The 23,167-nt window shown below is 33.4% G+C and overlaps 3 protein-coding genes across 7 annotated transcripts; 2 read left to right on the forward strand and 1 right to left on the reverse strand.

Annotated features, from left to right (window-relative positions):
- Positions 1-55: 55 nt before the first annotated feature.
- On the forward strand, positions 56-1,152 carry LOC140668240 (peptidyl-prolyl cis-trans isomerase). Its single transcript, XM_072897082.1, has 2 exons — positions 56-338; positions 478-1,152. Exon 2 carries the CDS (start codon positions 507-509, stop codon positions 1,002-1,004), a length of 498 nt encoding a protein of 165 aa, XP_072753183.1. The 5' UTR covers positions 56-338; positions 478-506; the 3' UTR covers positions 1,005-1,152.
- Positions 1,113-13,095, reverse strand: LOC140668231 (sodium/potassium/calcium exchanger 4). Of its 4 annotated transcripts, XM_072897063.1 has the most exons (11): positions 12,952-13,041; positions 9,793-9,953; positions 8,259-8,366; positions 4,682-4,906; positions 4,304-4,491; positions 4,045-4,192; positions 3,693-3,797; positions 3,094-3,150; positions 2,703-2,912; positions 2,377-2,478; positions 1,113-2,237 (listed from the first exon to the last, which is right to left on the reverse strand). In XM_072897063.1, exons 2-11 carry the CDS (start codon positions 9,821-9,823, stop codon positions 1,903-1,905), a joined length of 1,509 nt encoding a protein of 502 aa, XP_072753164.1. In that variant the 5' UTR covers positions 9,824-9,953; positions 12,952-13,041; the 3' UTR covers positions 1,113-1,902. The 4 variants fall into 4 exon arrangements, with proteins under 4 accessions (XP_072753164.1, XP_072753162.1, XP_072753163.1 ...); XM_072897061.1 differs by lacking the exon at positions 9,793-9,953 and having other exon boundaries at positions 12,993-13,095; XM_072897062.1 differs by lacking the exon at positions 12,952-13,041 and having other exon boundaries at positions 9,793-10,390.
- Zyd (sodium/potassium/calcium exchanger zydeco) lies at positions 7,632-21,725 on the forward strand. Of its 2 annotated transcripts, none has more exons than XM_072897066.1 (8): positions 7,632-7,982; positions 15,141-15,314; positions 16,056-16,243; positions 17,481-17,718; positions 18,059-18,190; positions 18,620-18,835; positions 18,980-19,081; positions 19,371-21,725. In XM_072897066.1, exons 1-8 carry the CDS (start codon positions 7,958-7,960, stop codon positions 19,712-19,714), a joined length of 1,419 nt encoding a protein of 472 aa, XP_072753167.1. In that variant the 5' UTR covers positions 7,632-7,957; the 3' UTR covers positions 19,715-21,725. The 2 variants fall into 2 exon arrangements, with proteins under 2 accessions (XP_072753167.1, XP_072753166.1); XM_072897065.1 differs by having other exon boundaries at positions 7,633-7,982; positions 17,478-17,718; positions 19,371-21,724.
- The last annotated feature ends 1,442 nt before the right edge of the window (positions 21,726-23,167 follow it).

Below are 23,167 nucleotides of genomic sequence, written 5' to 3' on the forward strand. Positions count from 1 at the left end.
ACTTTCGATATTCAATTGGTTTCCGGATAAAACTACAGGTGACACTACTGACGTTAGACATTTCAAACAACGCAAGCTGCATAGTTTGTCAGTCACGTGTAAAACGATTAAAAAATCCGGCCAGAGTTGCAAAACACGCTCCAAAAAAATATAGGCAGACTATATTACATTCCTAAAAAGATATCCAAAAGAGAAGGTAAAGAGAGACAAGGATTTAATTATATACATAACCATACAAGAAACGAAAATTCTAAACAAGCATTTCAGTGAATTATCTATGAATCTAAATTGAATAAAAACCGAACTTTTAATTGTGTACAGATCCATTGTAGATACATGTAAGTAAATAAAAAATGTATGATAATATATAAGTATTGTAGAGGAAAAGAAAATTAGTAGAATTATTTCTTTTTAGTTTGATTTTCAATTTACCTAATCCAACTCCAATATAATTTTCTTTATAATTATTATGTCCAGCTCAAGATACTCTGAAAATTTGCGACAAGATGAATTTACCACGAGTATACCTTGACATATCCACAGATGATAAGCCATTGGGACAAATTATAATACAATTACGTCCTGACGTTGTACCAAAGACATCAGAAAATTTTCGTGCACTATGCACAGGAGAAAAAGGCTACAGTTATAAAGGAAGTTATTTTCATCGTGTTATTCCCAATTTCATGTGTCAGGGTGGTGATTTTACACATCACAACGGTACAGGTGGGAAGTCAATCTATGGTGATAAATTTGAAGATGAGAATTTTGAACTCAAGCATACCGGAGGTGGTATATTATCGATGGCAAATTCCGGTCCAAATACAAATGGCTCACAATTTTTTATCACTACTATAAAAACACCTTGGCTGGACAATAAACATGTCGTATTTGGCAATGTTGTTGAAGGAATGGATATTGTAAGAAAAATTGAAAGTTACGGTTCTTCCACTGGTAAAACATATCAGAAAATAATGGTAATAGATTGCGGTCAATTATCTTGAGCATTGTAAAATAAAAGAATTTATAAATTTTATAAATTTGTTAAATAAATTTAAAAAAAATGTAATTTATACATTTATTACTTTAATATGCAATTTATAATTCGTATGTTTAATAAAACAAGTAATTTAAGTCTTTATTTACTAGTAAATATAAGATTACATACGTTTGTGTGTATACATATGTTGTGTGCGTGCGTGCGTGAGTTTATACGTCCATAATAATTATAGTAACCAAGTATATTTTTATATCATTATAAATACAATTATTATGGATAATGAAATTATTTCATTCATTTGTAATATTTGTGTGAGAATTACAGTATATGTTTACTGTATATTTTTTTCCAATCTACATTTAAAAATGTTGTGACATTCTCCTAAAGCTGATAAATATATCTTCTATTATATATATGTGTGCATGTATGTGTGTGTGTGTGTGTGTGATGTATAAATGTGTGTTGATATATAGATATAAAAACCAGACTTATATAGAAAGTTAGACTGCTATTAATGATTTAAATATATAGAATAAGCATAAATATTAGATTATAATAGTATATTATATATAATAATACTATATATATATATATGTATATATATACACATATATACTATATATAATAGAGTATTATATATAATAATAGTACTACAGATAATAATAGATTATAATTTTTACGAATAATATGTTGAGGATAGATAAATTTTTTAACTCGTAGCTCTTTTTAATTTGATACATTAGTTGAAACTTAATTAATATTCACATATCTTTGTTTGATATTTGTATAAAAATTGTACAAACGTTTTAAGTAAAAGTTTACTTATTACAACATACAGATTCATACAGATATCAACAAAAATATAAATATCACTTTATATCTGAACGAAATTTACATATTTCCTAGTCGATACATATCGGTAAATTAACGGTAAAGAATATATTGAGTTCTACAACGGATGCGAATATCAAAAATATAATGTACATCACTAGACAGATGATCCCGATCGTTCGAGTTAATTTAAATTTGTTAAGAAATAAAACACCATATAACATCGTTAACGTAGAAAAGAGAGATATCGAACTGTATACTAATCCCTGAGAATTGATTTGAACATAGTATTGTTCGGGTATTTTTGGTAATAGCGTAGCTTTTATAAACCATGGCAATCCGAGGCACAATAATATATCGAATACGTTTGATCCAATCGAATTACTTATTCCCATAGCTCCGAGACCTATAAAGGATTTTTAATGTCCACTTAGAAAGCATTCTTATGTATAAAGTGTAGGGTAAGCCAGAAATTTTCATATACTTTATTTCTAATGTCATAATCTAACATAGAGCCACAAATAGAGATTAGATGTTTATCATACCTTGATTCGTGACGATAACACTCGAAACTGCTTCAGGTACGCTCATTCCTGCCGCGAGAAACGTTAAACCCATAATAGAATCAGGAATTCTAAATGTATTGCCTGAAACATATAAACGTTTAGAATTTTTTTAAAAATATTTCCACACCCACAATATTCTTTAATATTTTGATGTAATGCTGTTACATAGAGCATAAGTTTTATGCTCTTTATCATTTTAAATTCATTTTACCAAATTTTTGTCGTGGTAGCGATTTAAATAAAATACCTGGTAAATATATATGTTTAATATAATATATTCAATGAGACAAAACGATACATCTTACCTATAACAGTGATGACCCAGCCAATAATGTACGATGAAGTCGCGATCCATATTACGCACATGAAAAACGTAAAGGGATAACAAGATCGTAATTTGCTTCTTCTACAGTCAGGAATAGTGATTAGTAATATAAGATTAATGGGCCAAGTAATTATCCACCATATTTTCTCGCACGTCGTATTCGGCCAAGACGTCATGTTTACTATATCCACTATAAAAAAAGAAAATATGCAAGGCATATATTTTTGCGTTCCCCATTTACTTTATAGATATATATAAGAACTTGTATTATTATATATACTGGTGAGAGCGAAATTATATGTTTTATATACATACATACTATTGTATATACAAAATATTATCACACATATCATTTATTTTGTGATACATACGTGATTCGTCCGTCTCACTCGAACTCGTAAATCCACAAATCTCCGTTTCTTTAACATCTGTCAGATTTCAGAGAATGAAAGATAGCCAAACATGAGATTACACTTACGAAAATAATAGTTACCATATGCAATCCCTGCAAAGAGATACGTGGATTAAAATAGATTGACAGGAATTTATTCTGTGAAATTAAACTCTCCTAATCAACGAAGTCACATTTTAATGATTTTTGGCCGGTTTTTTCTACTTCTTTATACGTCAATTTTATACATCAATTTTATATTATAATTTAATATCATTTAATATATAATAATTTTATATCAATACCATTTTATATTGCTCATAAACTTGTGAACTTTTAATCTCTTTTATTTTTTTGACGATCTATAGGATAAAATTAATGTGACTAAATATTAAAAGTATATAATAAAACAAAGTTTATATTTTGATAGAGAAACGCAAAGAAATTAAAGAATATTAGAAGTAATGACTTCTAAAGATTAAAAATTCGTAACTCCACAGAATAAAATTGTATCAATTTCTTTTAATTCACTTATTTTTGCAGAGGCAGTAATAATAAATTATATTATAAATATCTTACTGTTCGATAGAAGGAGGGGGCTCTCTTCGCAGATATTTTTATATTTCTTCCTTTTAAACTTTATTCGATTTAGGAAATCGGTGATACGACGATTGAAACACATTGCTGAAAAAATAAATAAACGTGAGAGCGATTACTTTGATTGTTAAAACATTCTTACGTTGTGATATATAATAATATAATCATGGCAAGCACAGGTTGATTAAAGTTATAACTAAAATGTAATCTGAATATTTCTGTGTGGTATATTTTTAAATTCGAAGCAAGATTGAAATCCGTAATTTTTCAAACTTGTGCATGAAGAAAAAACTTTTAATTTGCTTTTCTGCAAAATTTATTCGCCGTTTATTACTTGTTATGTACAGCACGTAACAAGCGATGAGGACGAGCGCCTCGTACCACTCGATACGTCCGTCCTCCAGAGTCAAGATCAGAAGAAGAACCGTCAAAGCATACGCCAGGATATCGCGCGACATCGGCCACCATTCTAAATGTAACACCTGTGGATATAACAAGGATTAAATAGGATTTGTGTGACAAGAAATGTGCGATAAGAAGGAGCAGAAATCGCGCAAAATTGTGCGTCAAAATTTATAAAGCACAACACGTACTTTGTTCGTAAACAGAGCGCAACACGCGGGTACCGCCAATATATTGAATACCGCGGAACCGACGATAGTGCCGACTCCCAAATCACCTTCCGTCACGAAGGTGCCAATGACGTTGATGAACAATTCCGGACTTGAAGTCGCAGCCGCCATCACGGTCGCGCCAGCCACATCCTCGGTGACATTAAGACCTGCCAAGAGATTTCGTTCGTTTTATTTTACCGACGCTGTTTCCTCGCGCAAAAGATGAAAAGAGAATGAAAAATGGAATAAAAAATAACAATATACGATAAAATATATAACAGATATATATATATATATGTATTATATTTAAAAATACGGTCAAGTCTGAACTCGAGTAGTCCTCAGTTATATACTCACGCTCGCAAATTTTCTTAATAGAGGGAACGAAATAATCGTCGCAGACAATAGCAAGTAATAAAAACAGATAGATAGCGATGACGAAGTGGATTATTACAAATCCTGCTTCTCTTTGCTGCCGCGTAAATCCGTCAGACGGGAATTCTTTGATTGCTGGCGGCGTGCAGTTGTAACTATCGTTCCCTTGTTGTTCCAACTCGTTCACTTGTAGCAATTTACGTTCCTCTAAAAAAAAAAAACAGCACCACAGCCATGAACAAAAATATTAAACAAAATTGGATTGTTTAAAAAAACATTTTATTTTCCGACAATAATTTCACTCTTCTCCTTTCATTCTAAAACGTATAAGAAAAGAATGAAGAAAAAAATCCGCATTACTTGATATACTCACGCCAGTTTGCCTCGTAGCCGATAGTCGAACTGTCAGAGAACAGTCCCATCATACTGACGCAAAAAAAGTATGTAGCTGGTATAGTAATAACGAGAAATATCCGATATCCGACCATATGTCTGTGCCGCCATACCATTCTTCGTTATGTAAGGACGAGGGTGATTTTCAGGTGATTATAACGCGAAATACGCAAAGTACGTGATATACTTCTTCCCTCTCGATGTTTTTCACGATGCGACACGCAACGCGATTACCTGCCGTTTATCCGACACTCAGAGTTCGACCACACGTTTATATTTTTCATTCGTGAGAGATTTATCGCGCTCTCTTACAACGACACCGATAAGATACTGTGCAAAGCAATCATCTATTCCTTTTGATTCGATTAAAAGACAGGCGTAGGAAAATTTCCGATTTTCACGGACACAAACGCGTTTCCGTCCCTCGAATCTGTGATTTTTGCTTTTAATTTAGATTTATACAAGGATTTTATATTCTTAACTTCGACAAGTTTACCTTGTTACTTCTCACTTCGAGTTTATCACGTGGTCATGTTATCGTAGGAAAGCTACCTCGAGATACTCGTAGGTGTTGATATTCGTACATTTAGATTAAAATTTATTTATTTCAAATATACTCTACAATGACATAACGTACTTGTAAACGGTCGATATCTTTGAGATCGAGATGAATCGCGCAAATATTCTTGACTTGTACTTTTTTTCTTCTTTAATAAGCAAAGATAATATCACGGCACAATTAGAGAAATCTCATGTATGTCTAAATTTTCTTGTATCTGTTTGGAGAAATCTTTTATCGCGCCATTTAGTATTGACAGATATTGAGCTATTTTACAATCGAATCAAAATGAATTAGAAAACATGTTTGGACTTTTATACTAAAAATTGTAGCACATATATACGCAAATTTTTAACAGCATCAACGATAATATTATTTAACGATAATTAAACAAACGATTTGTGATAATTGATAATTGATAATTGTGATAATTGATAAATCTATAATATTTTTAAATGGAATTAATGCAAAATTTTATTAACACTCAAAAAAATGATCTTGCAAATTGAACACAAATTTTCTATTTATACAAAATTAACTGAAACAGATAGATTATTAGCAAATACTGTGATACTGATCATATATTTTGCACTTAATCAATTTAAATTACAGAGACAGAATTTATAACCGTACTATTAGTGTATTGCTAGAATATTGCTGTTATAAATTCTATACGTGACAAACAATATTTCAACAGATACAAAAAGTAGGGCTAAATTTTAATTGAGACATCTAGAAATCTATCTACATTAGCAAAATATTTTTTTTAGCGTAGACATAAGCAGACACATTTGGCGTTCTATGTGTTATAAAATAAATATAAAAAAATGATTAAAGAAGACTATAATATCTATATTTTTTATTTTGAGTTTGAAAATTTTTAATTATTTTAAAAACTTTAAATGTAGCTCGTATATTCCATGAATCATAAATTGTTTTTATATTCACTTTAAAAAATGATCTTGCAACTTGAACAAAAATTTTCTAGATGTAAAAAATTAACTAAAACAAATAAATTATTAGCAAATACTGTGATACTGCATATATTTTGCACTTAATCAATTTAAATTACAGAGACAGAATTTATATCCGTACTATTAGTGTAATTTAGACGGAAAATTTGTCTGCGATGCCTATCTTTAAGGCCTATTTATCAAGGACAATTATATTTGTGATTAATATTTGGCAATGGGATCTAAATTTTCTAGAGGTATTGCTAGAATATTGCTGCTATAAATTCTATACGTGACAAACAATATTCTAACAGATAGAAAAAGTAGCGATAAATTTTAATTGAGACATCTAGAAATCTATCTACATTAACAAAATATTTTTTTGAGTGAATAAAATTAAATTTTTTAATTCATATTAAACATGAATATTTCTGTTAAAATCTAATACGCAGATCGCAGATTTAATAGTAGTAACTACAAAAAAATTATCCAAGTATGTGAATGTTGCGTACGTTAATTGTGTACATTAATTCTAAAGCAAAATGTATCGATGCAGACGTAGAGGTACATGTTATCAACGTAGACAGCCGAGCGGTTTGGTGCGTCTGTACCAGGCAAATTGATGCACGTTTGTGTGTACCACTATGCATGACATAGTATAAACTTAACAGAAGATTCTAGTCTAGCTGGTTTTAAACCGTACTTAGCTGAAAGGAGAGGTCACTTTGCATGGATTCATTTTATTTAATAATTTAATTAAAGGAATAAATGTTTATTATTTTATTATGACAATGATAAAAATATAATTTCTCGTATAAGCGCCTATTGTGATAAGCTTTCTACCAACATTTTACAAACTTTTAAAAGAAATTGTTTTTAAATTAAAAATTATACGACAACACAGTAAGATTTACATATTAAAATTTATTATTAAGTAAAAAAAGTATGATTGAGAATACTGACGAGAAAAAAATCGATCTATTAATTGCCAATAGTGTTCTTAGATTTTTTTCTTTCTGACATACATGTCGTTTTACTTGTCTCGCAAATTTGCAAAAATGGACGATGCTAGTAGTAAAATTTTATTAAAACCTGCGCCTACCTAAACATACCTAATTTTTTTCCACCGACAATGCATCGATATCACTATTGCATTGCAGACGATACGTAATACGTGTTGTTTTTGCTGTTGTAAATTTCGGAACTCCGTCTGCTTGAAGCTACATGCGGTACGATTCAGCAACAGGCGCTACGTGCGAGAGAAGAGATAGAGGGAGGGGCGATTCCAACAAACGATGTCGGACTTCGGAGTAGATGTTAATGTAGTATGTGTGTGACAACGGGATTGACAACATGGATACGACTGACCTAGGAGGAGGTGTGTTTGAATCTTATTTTCAATAATATCACCGGGACTACGACCGTGTTAAAACAGTTTCGAAGCGAGGATGGTGTGAATCGTGCAACCGGGGAAATATGTATCGAATATTAGGAGAAACGAAAAACGGCGACGAGATGAGCGGGAAAAAAAAATTGCAGAGCCGGAGAAAAGGGTTCGGGATAAAGAAATTGACGTGCATTTACATATAAGGTGCTTTCGATCGACTCGTTTACTTGGCACTTTGCGTTTTTTCCGCGAACGCGAGAGTTTTACCTTGTGAAGATGGGGAATGTGCGAATACGGTAGGATGTTTCGTTGTACGCGTTCGCTTGGTGTCAATTATTCTCCTCGCGATAAGCAGCGATGGTGAAGAAAGTGTTCCTAAAACAAAAAAAAAAATATACAAATCCTTTTATGGCGCTTGCAATATTCGTGACATTATATAAAAATCAGTATGAAATATTTAGACATGTATCTTGCTTCCTCTCTTCTTTTTTTCATACTTCTTTCTGCCAAAATTATTTATTTGCCTCTTCCACTTTGCTCTCCTCACTTTTATTAAGCCTTAACAATCGTGCTGCTTTCTATAAAGTAAAGAGATCTTTTTTTTTTAATTTTATTTAATTTTACAGTAATTAAATTCTAAAATATTCCTTTCTCGCTTTCTTCTTCTATCTTCTTTTTTTTTAATTTTAATATTATTTTGCTTGTGTAAATAACAGATTGTTACATACATCTTGAAATAATTGTTATACATATTGCTTATCTGCGAACGAAAAATATTTAGAATAATAATATTATTTATCATAAACTTGTGAATCTGCGAAACAAAACCCTTATATATTTAAATATACAGTTTCGGTTTATATATATATATATATATATATATATATATATATATATATATATAGTCAATTGTGTTTTTTTATAGATTACAAACTGAATGAAATTAACGATTCAATTTTAAGCATTTCATGTGAAAAGATTTAAATAAACATTGAAATACGTACATACATTTTAAAAAGAACAGATATATATTTTAATCGATGAAATATTTTCTTATGCGTATATTTTGTTTCTCTTTTGTACCTTTAAAATATTTTTGCAATTATTTTGCATACATTAACTAAATCACGAATGTATTATTCAATTTAAAATTACTCACAAATAATGTCGAATGATTTAAATCACGATTCTCAGAACTTGTTTACGTATTATAAATAACTAAAGTATTATACCGAATATAACAAGTGTAATCGGGGATAATCAGCGCTTGTTTGAGTTCCTTTTTTAACATCCTTAGAAAGCAATGCGTAGGAAGGTAAACAACTTTCTGCATGCGTGAGTTGCAGTATATTTTACTCGTATTATTAAAATGCCATGTCTTTTACAATATAAGCTCGACAAAATTTTAATGTCACCAATAAAACTCACATTTCAAATTTAATTTATCAACACACTGTACATTGAGCACACTAATGCAATCAGGCTATCCTTGTCGCTAACAAGATAATCATATCCTGGCTAAGGTGCAAAGATGAGCTTTCAGTGTGTTAACCTGGAGATGCATCCAAACGTACGAAAAATCTCTTCTTTTTTGTCAAAGTTACATAAATTCGTTTACGCGATTAAAGAGAAAGCAATGATAAAATATTAATTAATCTATGGAAATATCTGAAAAAAGAGTTGGTCAATTTCTTCCAAAGGTTTTCTCCAAACATTTTTTAAGTCAAGATCTCGTCTGATGATCTTTATCAATGGCATATTAACAGCCACACGCGTTAGCGATGTAGACGTAAAAATTTACCTCCACACTGTACTCGCGTTAGACGAAGCATCCGCTTTCGTTGCGGACAGTTACGTTGACCTTTAATAAGAACAACGCAGGGGATGGTGAAGCATCAATTAAAGTTAACCCGGTGAGAGTCTTGAGACAAAACCACCTAGGTGGCTTAAGGCGATCTAAAACTAATTAAGCATCGTCAATTACGAGATAGGATTAATGAAAATGACGCTCGTTTGACGTTTATTATCCTAACGCACCGTTCTTTGTCACTCACTTGTCTAGTATGATCATTATCAATCGCGTTTGTTCAGACTCATTCTCACACATAGATTTACATATAAAGTAAATAAATCATAATTTAGAGAAGGAATTACACATATGTTATGAGCAGCTTTGCCATTCATATCGAAAGGAGAAGAAGAGATATCTTTTTTAAATTTATTTCGTGGAAAACTTGTTTCGTTAATATTACACACCGATACAATAGATTTAAATCCCGACTGTTTGCAATTAAGTAGGTCTTTTATCTTTAATCGAATATTTCACGTTTCTCTCTCTTTCTCTCTTTCTCGAACGGATTAATATTGAATTTTTTTTACATTGTTCAAAATTGCAACAATTAGTTTAATATAATTATGCATTAATAATTATCACTTATTAAATACTCAGTAAAAGTAATTCAATTCTCTTCCTCAATTGTCATTATCACTATTGTATTGATCAAATATAATATTATTGATTTTACAGAATTTAAGCAAATCTAGTAAAATCAAGTGAATTAAAAATATTAAAATTTAATCATGATTTAAATCTATAAAACAAAAAAAATAAGCCTCGAATTAACGTCGTTCATCTCTGTTATTTATCATATTGCAGTTTACATTGTATTACGCGGCTTTGCTATGATATTGATTTAAAATTGTTCTTTCATCTCCACTGTAAAATATATTATAAAACGGATAATGATAATTCAAACTATTTATTTATGCCTTTTCTACTATGATATTATATTTATTCGCGAATTTTCTCTCTCCTTTTTCATTAATATAAAATACTCGATTTATGCAAGTTTATGCACATCATTGAAAAATAGTAATAAATTTATGCAAAGGTAATTAAGAAAATGTTAATAAACGCAGAAATGTCATATTGCTTATTGGCAAGTCGACTGGCTAATTGATTCATTCAATTCAACAAAAAGTAATATTTTTTTAAACCCAAGGAAAAGACAATAATTATTCCCTCTAGTATTCTTAATATAAAAATTTAGTTAAAACTCTAAACATTTTATTTATAATTTTTGAAAAATTTAAAAAGTTTTGCAAAAAGGCTGTTTTAAATATTTTATCATATGATATTTACGATATTTAATACGAAACGAGAAAAATAACTGTATTATTTTATTGAACAAGATTAAATGTACCAGAAAATTTCAGTCCTTGAGAAAAATTTTACTAAATATCTTCCGACTGTTTATTCAAATTTAAAGATACTTGTAAATCGAATTAAACGCAAATTTGATATTTTAAAACAAAAATGGCAATTCAGTACGACAGATGTCAAGATAAAAAAAAAAAAAAAAAAAAAAAAAAAAAAACAATTTCGAATGTTTGTAAAAATTCGTAGGTGGAGAAGATTTTCATTATTCATACGAATTCAATGTTAATATCGATCACATCCGGAGGATCCAATGTACGGCGGTCGCCGTGGAATGAACAATCGATCGAGAGACAATTACAGGGAATAATTATTTCTCTTCTCTTTTAATTTTCTTGCCAAACTGTGTTATCCATCGGCTACCGTCTGCCGGCAACCGGCGACGGTATCGCGCCGCGCCCTTCCGACCGAACGAATCGCCGGAGAACCCGAGTCGTTGAGTCGTCCGTGATATATCTACGTTTATACGACGTACATTAGACATGAATGGCATCTGTTCTGCCAAGTTGAATGAGAGCAATTTAACTTCTTTAGGTTGCTTAATCGGTAGGAAGTCACATCCAGTCACATAGCGGTATGAAACCTGTAAGAGGCACCAATACGCGCGCGCACGTTCGCATGCTCGTGTGTCTCTCCCCTCACGGGGTAAAAAGAGAAAGAGAGAGAGAGAGAGAGAGAGAGAGAGAGAGAGAGAGAAATTATATAAGATATAAAAGTGTAAAATATAAAACCCCGAGAGAGAAAGATAGAGAAATATCGTTAATTAAAACTTCATTGTCCCGATGTCGTTTTAAATGACGATGGCGCAATTAGTTAATCCGGTACGAACTTTACGACTATTTTATATGTGCCATTGATATTTAATCCTTCAAAAGAATAATTTAAATCGGACATTACGTAATAATCTGGTAATATCATTAGATAGATGAGATAATCAATATTCATTATTCAAAGAGAATGATCTATTAAATACTTTTTGAATAAGTTTCACATTTCTTTTTACTATAAATAATTTTCATGTCTTAATGTGCTATATTTGTGATCATTTAGGAGCGTTATTTTTCACAATTTACTGTTGCTTTATTGGACAATTGTTGAATAATAGATTTTAATTCGCGATTATGAACAAAACACATAATGATAAAGTAGCCGTGTCATTGTCACATGAGTAAAATAAATTAATAAGACGATAAAATTTGCCAAGAAAACTTACATGTCCTCATAGATCTAAGGGATCTAATTGAAAGGGGCATGTTAAATTAAAGTTAAATTGTAGCTAAATCAAATGATAATATGCACAATGCATGATACATTTTTTATATAACATTAATTATATACGCAAGAAGAAAATCATTTTAATATCAAGTTTAGTTAGAAGGCACACTTGAAGATATAGGTACATAAGAATAAAAAAAAAATTAATATCTAGAGAAATGTTTGACAATTAATAAAAAAATCAACTATAAAATAAAGGACCTAACGCGTATCGTGGTTGGCAAGGAATTGATTTTTCAAAAAATTCGTCTCCTAAAATTATGAGAGTGCGCCGCTCGATGCCTATATATGCACGATCAATCGCACGTATATTGCTGACGGGCCACCTTTATATCCCTCCCTCTCCCTCTCTGCCGCGGCTTCTGCTTGTTTGCCAAAGAATTCGGCACGACTCGACGGTTCCATAAAATTGAAGTAATGACGAACGGTAACGAGACGTTTCCTACTTGTGGCGTATCGTTATCTTACCACCACACGATGCGATTTGGACACCGCACACACCGTCGTACCGTATCGCTGACGTGTCCGTGTGCCCGGTGCATGCGTGACATTCCGTGTCGTTTCTAGCGGGAACGTTCGTCTATTCGGCGAGTCAACGTACGTGCTGCTCATATACGATTTCGTAACCGTCGATCTACCTCCTCGTCATCGTCACATCGTCGTCGTCGACACGATTCCACTCCCTTTTAGCGCCAGAATCAGCCGCCGGACTCTAAAAAGATAATGGTTAACTTTAAGCTCCTCCCTCCGCTCTTATCGTATTAAAGCCACGAGCGGTGGCGAAGCTTCGAGGAAAAGCTTCTGCTTTACATTAAAGTAGCAAACACGTAATTGACGTAATATCACGCGAATGTAGCATAACGGAACGGACGGAAGCGCGATGGAAGAGCGGACGAATTGTCAAAAATACATGCGTGCCGCGGGGAATGCAATGTTTTTTTCCGTCTGACAGTGTCTATTCGCGCTGCGACCTGTAGTAAATGGAAACGAAGGTATTCCGATTTAATTAACACACACTATACAGTTTTTCTATGTACGCGCTTTGTGTGTTACACAACGATAAAAACGCATTTCGTCGGATACGAGTGTGTCCTGGGTGCGGTACATCCGGAATCGGTATTATGCGATCGTCCGAATGATACAGGGTGCGGCGAAAATCGTGCCGAGCAGCGACGGAATCCTTTTCGCGATGTAAAGTAAATTGAGATTGCGTGAGAAAATTTCTTCTCGCAAAAATTTCATTCTCGAGCGAATTGACTTCACTCAAAAAAAAAAAAAAAAAAAAAAAAGAAATGATCTTGCAACTTGAAAAGCAAAAATTTTTTAGCTGTAAAAAATTAACTGAAATAGATAGATTATTAGCAAATACTGTGATGCACATATATTTTGCACTTAATCAATTTAAATTACAGAGACAGAATTTATTATATATCCGTACTATTAGTGTAATTTAGACGGAAAATTTGTCCGCGATGCCTATCTTTAAAGCCTATCGTCAAGGATAATTATATTTATGATTAATATTTGGCAATGGGATCTAAATTTTCTAGAGGTATTGCTAGAATATTGCTGTAAATTGCTATAAATTCTATACGTGACAAACAATATTCCAACAGATACAAAAAGTAGCGATAAATTTTAATTGAGACATCTAGAAATCTATTTACATTAGCAAAATATTTTTTTGAGCGTAGACATAAGCAGACACATTTGGCGTTCTATGTGTTATAAAATAAATATAAAAAAATGATTAAAGAAGACTATAATATCTATATTTTTTATTTTGAGTTTTAAAATTTTTAATTATTTTAAAAACTTTAAATGTAGCTCGTATATTCCATGGATCATAAATTGTTTTTATATTCACTCAAAAAAATAATCTTGCAACTTGAACAAAAATTTTCTAGGTGTAAAAAATTAACTGAAACAAATAAATTATTAGCAAATACTGTGATACTGCATATATTTTGCACTTAATCAATTTAAATTACAGAGACAGAATTTATATCCGTTCTATTAGTGTAATTTAGACGGAAAATTTATCTGCGATGCCTATCTTTAAGGCCTATTTATCAAGGACAATTATATTTGTGATTAATATTTGGCAATGGCATCTAAATTTTCTAGAGGTATTGCTAGAATATTGCTGCTATAAATTCTATACGTGACAAACAATATTCCAACAGATACAAAAAGTAGCGATAAATTTTAATTAAGACATCTCGAAATCTATCTACATTAGCAAAATATTTTTTTGAGTGTTGAATAAAAAAATTGATGATAAGATAAAAAATTTAAATCTCTTCAAATTATATCACCCAGAGAAAAAAGAGAATGAAAAACGAAAGATCGGATTTCTGTTATATCTACTGATTATGTAAGATTACCACGTTTATTACGCTTGCTGCAATATCGATGAAGTAAATTAAGGCACGTCCGTCGTAAGTCAATGCCCTCTGCAGAACGCGACGATTGCATTCGAACGTACTACAAAATTTCTCTCTGATAGAAAAGAAAGGATGTCTCGCGCACAAAATTATATTTTGCATATCAATTTAAGATCTCGTCTGAAAAATTTCCGACAAAATGATTAATTATAAGAATTTATTGCTATACTGTATGTATAATTTTCTTAAAGAATTAACTTACATTTTTAGGTATAAATTGTACGCCACCGGCTATAGAAGATTTTCCACACGACCTGTTTGATGAGGAGCAAAGACAAGGCGGTGCCGTTGTCGTACACGTCATCGTATCGCTTTACTTATTTATCGCTTTAGCAGTAGTATGCGATAAATTCTTCGTACCTGCTGTAGAAAAAATATGTCACGGTAAGAGGGTTGTATGTACATATTTTATTTATTTATTTATTTTTTTTCTCCGAATCTACCTATGTCGAGAGAAACATTTATTTAACTACCAGAGCTGGTGCCAATCGCGATCCTACAAAACAGACCTAAAGGTCTAGATCAGATCAAACCTATCATTCTGGCACTTTTACCGCCTCGTGCTGATCCCCCGCTCGAGATATGCGACTGTCGAATCGATGCCCATGCTGCAGCATATCTGCGTCACTGCGGGCGCCAGACACGTCTTCATCGGTTACCGTAATTGTCTCTCATTCGGAAACTGACTTCGCTTGACATTTCTTGAAACAAATACGTACCTTGGTTCGGAATAACCTTCAGCGCTAAATGTGATTGAAATCCAATTCGTGCGATAGAGTAGCAAAATCACATTTATCGCTAGACAGAGGTATAGTGCTTATCTTTGAGAAAAAAAAAAATGATTAATTGATACATTTGATATAATATTAAATCTTGCGATTCTCCATCACATTACCAGCGGAGATATTTCTGGCGGAGAAGAACTCTCTCTCTCGATTATTTTTTTCTGTACATGTCTATTATTTTTTCAACGAAATATAAAAAAATAAATATTCGCTCCAGGTAGTAACGTGTTTTTCGTGATAGTTTGCTTCGTACACATACGTGTATACATATAGGTATATCTAGATGATAAAGAAATTGAAAGAATCGTAAAAGAATCAAAATTGACATGTTGCATTTTAGCACTCTCGATGTCAAAAGACGTAGCCGGCGCGACGTTTATGGCGGCGGCGACGTCGGCTCCAGAATTATTCGTGAATGCCATCGGAACATTCATCACGGAAGGTGACATTGGCGTCGGGACGATAGTAGGTTCCGCAGTGTTCAACATCCTCGCTGTCCCAGCTTGCTGCGGCATCGGTGCGGGAATGGTAGGTTGCCAAGTGTTCTATATAATTTTGAAAAGAAATATATATATATATATATATATATATATGTAGACAAATTTATACAAAATACATTTATATTAGAGAAAAATACGAGAGCTTGCGTGTAAAAAAATTATACTATATTAAAAAAAAATTGACAACAATATATGCAATATTAAGTAAAATATAAAACATGTTGCTGCGAGAAAAATAAATGCACTTGTAAGAAAAATATTTTAAAAGAATTTATACATACATACTGTACACATAAATATTATGTATACACATAGATATTTTACAATTTTATTTTACTTTATTTTATATAATACTTTATATTATATTTACATTTATATACGCATTTCTTTTTACTTTCTTTCGACTTTAGACGATTAAAAGAAATCATCGATCATTTTTAGATTAATAAACAAGTTACTTTTTTCATCTTTCTCGCTCTCTCTCTCTCTCTCTCTCTCTCTCTCTCTCTCTCTCTCTCTCTTTCTCTCTTTCTTGTCGATATCATTCATCATTGAGTCGCTAATTATTTTATTTTGTGCTCAGATAATTATGAACAAGTGACGTGTAAACTTTATCGCTTTATTATATAATAATAAATATAAAATGGATATTGATAACGTCAAGAATCAAGAAATTGATATCAATGTGCCTAAAAAAACTGTCAAAAATGCGTCATACTGATATGTAATCAATATTCTCGAAGACACGCACATGGTATTTAATACGCAATTCTCTTGTAAGATACAGATCTATGAAAATATATTCACGCGTATAATATCAATTTAAGTTAAATTCAAAATGATTATAAAATAAACATACAGAGTGTCCAAAGTTTTTCAATATTATTTCCTTAAGAAAAATTCCTTGACGGATTTAAAACTGAATTTTTTTTTTTAAATTTAACTGTAACGAGTGAAAAAAAGTTATCTTTATCTTTAAAAATAGATAAATAATCTTATTGTTTAATTTTACATTAATGGACGTCTATTTAAATTACTGGATATTTAAAATATTCATTCTGGATATGTAAGAAAAATCCATCAAATGTACAAGAGCACATTTATAGATATCACATTTATGATAATACGATTTTCACCGAATACATTATTCATTGGTTTATTCAAATATAAGATTTCTAAAAAATACACATATCCTCCAGATACACAAGTATGTTCATTAAATAATGTGCATTATAATTATATTCGTAATTTTTTCCCATAAGCAGGTGGTGCCACTGGATTGGTGGCCTGTTAGCAGAGATTGCCTTGCTTATGGTGTTACCGTCGCCATTTTAATATGCATTATACACGACGAGCGAGTGGAATGGTACGAGGCATTAACGTTGGTGCTCTTGTATATTGTTTATATCGCCGTGATGTATTGGGATAAATCGTTCCAGCGGTGTACGAGATTCCGTACAAACGATAACCAGATATCTTCGGACGGCCGACGAGTTACGACAGGTGAGGCCGTAATTTCGGGCTTTCATTACAGCTTTGATTAACGAGCATTGTCTTGAAATACAGGAGCTGACTTGTTCCAAAATAAATCTAGATGCATGAATAAAACATTTAATTCTCTCTGCCCAGCGGTTTTTATTAAATATTTCACCCTATACATTCAAGTGGTCGTATAAAAAAGCTTTTCGACGATTAATCAAGTTATTACCGCATATAATATTATAGTTTCATTAAAAGAATAAAGCGTGAACGCGCGCGCGAAGAAGGCGAAATATATATTTTGATGTTTCCTGACGCTGCAACAATATGTTTACTTGCTTGAAAAGATCATCATTTTTCACAGATTCTAGCGACATTCACTTACCAAGACCGGACAAATTACAATCACCGGGGGATCATGTGGAGCAAATAGCCACTATCGACGTGCCGTTGCAAAATGGCGGGACGAAAACGCAGGAAGAGAATCCAGATCCTAGTAAGTTTGTTTGTTCTCTTTGCAATAGCGCAACACTATCGATATAAGTTTTAAAAATAAAATTTAATTCATTGTACAAAAGTACCATTAATAAATATTTGCTCTTTTAGTAAAATCTAATCTAATCAAATTACGATTCTCGCCTGATTATCAACTGTATCGACGATATCATCGTAAATCTGTCAATATTAGTATTCTCAAATATTAGTGAGATACGTACATTTTCAGTGAAAATCACTTGATAGGTCAAGTATGTATTAAGCACACGTGTGAATGGAAATTTTCCGAATAACAAACATCAAGAGATTAAAGAGATCAAATATTTAAAGTTGATAAACTTATCGTAGAGCTATAATTTGAAATCTTCAGAAAACACGAACGCGAGGCAATATTTGAATTTAATATTTATCGTATTATGTTGTGCGACAGATTATGAGTACGAACTTTTGGTCTGGCCAGCGCACGCTGGATGGTTAAGGAAGACCGCTTGGGTTACAACATGGCCTATTCATTTGGTGTTCATGTGCACAATCCCCGACTGCGAGAAACCCCGATTTAAGAATTGGTTTCCCATCACGTTTGTGATGTGCATCATATGGATTGGATCGCTTAGCTACGTTGTAGCGTGGATGATCACTATAATTGGTGAGTGGAGGTATAATTTTAATTTAGCGATAAACTAGTCGAATAACGGGAAAAAGTTTTCTTAAAAAATTTTTTATTGCACGCACAGGAATTCTAAAAAATATCAAGAATTAAAAACTTACACCGAATTTTGTTTTCTTTTAGGCGACACGCTCAAAATACCAGATTCCGTAATGGGCATCACTTTTCTCGCAGCGGGAACCAGCGTACCCGAAGCGGTGTCGAGTGTGATTGTCGCAAAACAAGGTACCTTATAGTTTTTAATTAAAATTAATTTTTCCTATAATGATATCGCTATGTCAATTATCAAATTAGTACATATGTTAAACGTTAATATGAGAGGAACTTAATAATTGGATCGAGGCCAGAACCAGATACTGATGTAACGAGAGCCTGTTAGTAGTTAGAAATTTGGCAAATTTCATCGAAGAAGAAAAAAAACAGCATAGAATCGGAAAAATAGTTTTATGCTCGTTTCTTTCCAATTCCTTATCCTTTGCTTTAATTTCTCTTATTGTCCCGTTTTATTGTTCAGGACACGGCTCAATGGGCATCAGTAATTCGATAGGATCGAACACGTTCGATATACTGCTATGCCTCGGACTACCCTGGCTGATCAAGTCGTCCTTCTCGCCCACGCAGCCCGGCAGGCATTACATCAGTATAAATTCCGGCGGGTTGGAATACAGCGCCATATCGTTGTTGTCGACCCTGATGCTGCTGTACATCGCGTTCGCCTCCAACAAGTTTCAGCTCGACAGAAAAGTGGGCCGCGCCTGCTTGTGCATGTATGCCGTGTTCCTCATACTGGCGTCCCTGATCGAGCTCAACGTATTCTTCATGGTAAATCTCCCCACCTGCCAAAGGACGGTGAAATGATCGAGATATCCCGGACGATGACCCGCCCGCAATACATGTCCGGGCGCGGCCCCGCTCGCAATCCGCGCCGGAAACCCCCCCTTCGGACTTACCGAGAGAGACCCGCTCGAGCGAGGGGTGTTTATATTTCCAGCTACACAGGACCACCGTGTGTACAGTTTTACTATCACAATGTTATCACCATGTTTAGAACCATGACAGTAATGCATTTTGTATTTACTTACTGCTCTCTAAAAAGAATCTCTCTCTCTCTCTCTCTCTCTCTCTCTCTCTCTCTATCTCTCTCTCTCTATCTCTCTCCCCTCTTGTCTCACCGCTCTCTTCTCTTCATCGTAAAGCCTCATGACATTTTGAGTATATTAGTCAACATTTTCTTCGTTCCATCTGACATATACATTTTACGCTCTCTCATTTCGAGTTTCTCTCAATTTTTATTTGTATTATATATATAACGCCAACTTTTTCTTTTTTCTCTTCTCCCTTTCCCCTTCTCTCCCCTTTCTTCGCTTATTTTATTTTATTTTTTTTTTTTTTTCTTAAAGTACGATTACTGTGCTTACGGCTATATTGTGTGCGCCGAAAGATCAACAACTTACGATTAGTCACAGTAACGAGCCACGGATCTCAAGCCACATGATCGGAAGCTTGCCCGAGAATCTAAACGCGTGCGTGAAAAAAGCAAAGTCGTCGCCAGGGCGAAAGCCCTGGATACAGGATATTTAACAATCGTAATTGAGCGACAATGGGGGAGGGATCGAACAAGGGTGCCTCGCGACTGTGTCTAATTGTACGAAAGCGCAAGAAAGACTGCCGTTTCCGTCAGCATATCGCAGCCCTCGGTGTGTGATCGCGTGAAAACGTGTTTACGCGAGTGAAATGTCATCTCGATTTAGAAACGCGACAGCCCGTCCCGTTTGTTTACGAATCCGCGCCGTCGATCTGTCAAAGTGTCGCATCGCTCTTCGACAGCATATACAAATTTTATTATAAATTAATAATTTCCCGGAATAATTTCCCGTTAAATACCCGCTCGATGAATTTACCTCTATTTGGTATCTCTCCACTGAAAAAAAAAAAAAAAGGAAAAAAAAAAAGGAAAAAAAAAAGCTATCAATGATTATGTATATATTTGAGGAACAGCGGAAAAATTCTCCTGTTACACGATCACGTGGCGATCCTTCACTCGCCGACAATTTGAAAGCGAAACGCACACAAAATACGCATACACGAAACACAAAATTGTAATATACCGTCGAAAACAAGCCGTCGCGTGCGATAACACCTTTCTGCGATAACACACCTTCACGCAAATTGCGAAAACACAAAATCTGTGACTGTAAATGTGTTTAGATAAAACCGTAACTTAACATTTAATATATAAAGTACTGTAATAAGTTATTAAAATACAGCCAATAAAAATCGATTCCTCTCCAGTCTCTGTGAGTGTACATAATACAGGAAGGAAGGGGCAAAAGGGGGGAGGGGTGAGACTCTTGGCTTAGAAATATGAAACTTATACAGAGTCTCTCCGCGCAAAACAAAATTTTCTCTTCAAATCTGTTTATAAAAATAGTAATGCGAAAAAGTAAGTGGATTTTGACGTAATTTTGTTGTATCATAATGAAACTTTTTAAATTGATAACTAAACTGAGATCTTTATCTTAAGACGACAAAGTTTAAATCGACAATATTTATAAACACGAACGCTGGCATATTTATATTTAGTCGAGAGAATTTTACGGATGACACGTCTTATTTTTGTTTTCCGTGCACGCATACGTACTATGATATTTTTATATCGTTTACACGAGAAAAATCGAACGAAAGAAGATCCGATATACATCACATTGAAGCCGACGCTGTTTTTAAAATATACATCAGCATAAGTTGATGTTTTCTCGAGACTCTTCTAGAAATATGTCGTAGGTTGTGGTATATAAATTGCGGCCTCTCTCTCTTTTACAAAGGGAGAAGATAAAAAACTTTTTTATAGAAAAGAGATAAAAAAACTAGATAAATAAAATATAATCCTTTTTAGAATTAATTTCATATTTTCCGGATTTTTTCAAGGAATTTTAATTTACGATATTTAATGTTGAAGATTAAACATTGATAAAGAAAAAAGATAATTTTTTTATTTGAAAGTCGTAAAAAATTGTAACGTACAGCAGAGTCTAAAATACATTTTTGTAGACTTGTATGAAATGCACAAAATGCTACCAGTAGCGAAATGCTCGAGATTATATTTTATTTTTAATAAATTTGATCTCTCTCGCTCTTCTTTTCCTTCAAAAATATTCGCTACCTCTTTACAGAAAATTACATTATTCTAATGCATAAATTTATTCTTTAATCGTGCTACATTGTTATGCCAATCTCTAAAATAAAACACAGATCCACCGTTAGTGCTTTGACATTTCTGTCTTATGCAAGGATATAATTTTCATTGGCCAAAAATGTGTATATATATATATATATATATATTCGTAAATGTTGACTCGCTATTTCAGTTATACCCCGTAGATATTGGCACAACTCTGATAGCCACAAAGACATTAATATGAGAGATATAGATACAAGTAGAACGAATAATGCTAGATTTATATCGCGTGTATGAGCGGAAAGATTCTTTTTCTCGCTATACATTCGCGATCGATTTGTCGCAAGATCGAAGGACTTAATAAGAAATAGCAATCATCATCATCCTACGCGAATATATATCGACAATCTTATTTAAAGTCCATGTCGATATATATATATGTCCTCTTGGATTTTCCTGAAAACTCGAGCCTTGGCACGGATTCAACGACCGAGTTTACCAGCGAACCTCCCGGCGCGCGTCTGGCTCCTCTCTTCGCAGACTCCGCAATGTATGAAAAGATACGAGTCGGACGGGACGTTGCTAACGCGCTCAACGTATAATTCCCTTCAATATTTTGCGCCGCGAGATCCGCTTGCAGGTACGTACTATATACGATTCGCTCCGCGAATGGCACAGATATATACGCACGTCAAGCGAACGTCAATGTTACAATTCGTTGACGCGGGAATCAGCTGGGATCTGTCGCCGTTCGTGGCGATGAAAGATGTAGGAGCGCGTGTGAGCATCTTTTGGTTGTCCCGGGTCCCGGTTACCTCTATCTACACTTTTGCCTCGGCGGCGAATATACCAAGTCATCTCGTATAATCATCCTCGACGTCGAGCGGTATTAGCCGTATCCGCGCGCGATACCGGTGCTGTCAAAGCGCGCGCGGGTTCTCCCGTGTCGTAACGGCCCACACGTGTATGCGTGACACATCGACAGCGATGCTCGTGTCTAGACGTCACTGTATTCAAAGAGCAAGCTTTCTACATATATAAATTATTGTTTGTTACTTTATAAGCTACATGTATTTGCTTGCGAGAGAGACATCCGCTTCGGCGTTTACTTTTCGTTGCACTATATGTAAATC

This window comes from Anoplolepis gracilipes, chromosome 7, assembly GCF_047496725.1.
Source record: "Anoplolepis gracilipes chromosome 7, ASM4749672v1, whole genome shotgun sequence".
NCBI lineage: Eukaryota > Metazoa > Arthropoda > Insecta > Hymenoptera > Formicidae > Anoplolepis > Anoplolepis gracilipes.

Excerpts from the sequence above, each read along its gene's own strand:
- LOC140668231 (XM_072897061.1), bottom strand. The coding sequence starts at position 13,095 with ATGAGCAGCACGTACGTTGACTCGCCGAATAGACGAACGTTCCCGCTA. Across the intron at positions 4,907-8,258 it reads ACATTCCCCATCTTCACAAG|AGGAACGTAAATTGCTACAA; the intron begins GTAAAACTCTCG and ends TTTTTTTTTTAG. Across the intron at positions 4,193-4,303 it reads GCGCTCTGTTTACGAACAAA|GTGTTACATTTAGAATGGTG; the intron begins GTACGTGTTGTG and ends TTATATCCACAG.
- Zyd (XM_072897065.1), top strand. The coding sequence starts at position 7,958 with ATGGATACGACTGACCTAGGAGGAG. Across the intron at positions 18,191-18,619 it reads GGAAGAGAATCCAGATCCTA|ATTATGAGTACGAACTTTTG; the intron begins GTAAGTTTGTTT and ends GTTGTGCGACAG. Across the intron at positions 19,082-19,370 it reads TGTGATTGTCGCAAAACAAG|GACACGGCTCAATGGGCATC; the intron begins GTACCTTATAGT and ends TTTATTGTTCAG.
- LOC140668240 (XM_072897082.1), top strand. The coding sequence starts at position 507 with ATGAATTTACCACGAGTATACCTTGACATATCCACAGATGATAAGCCA.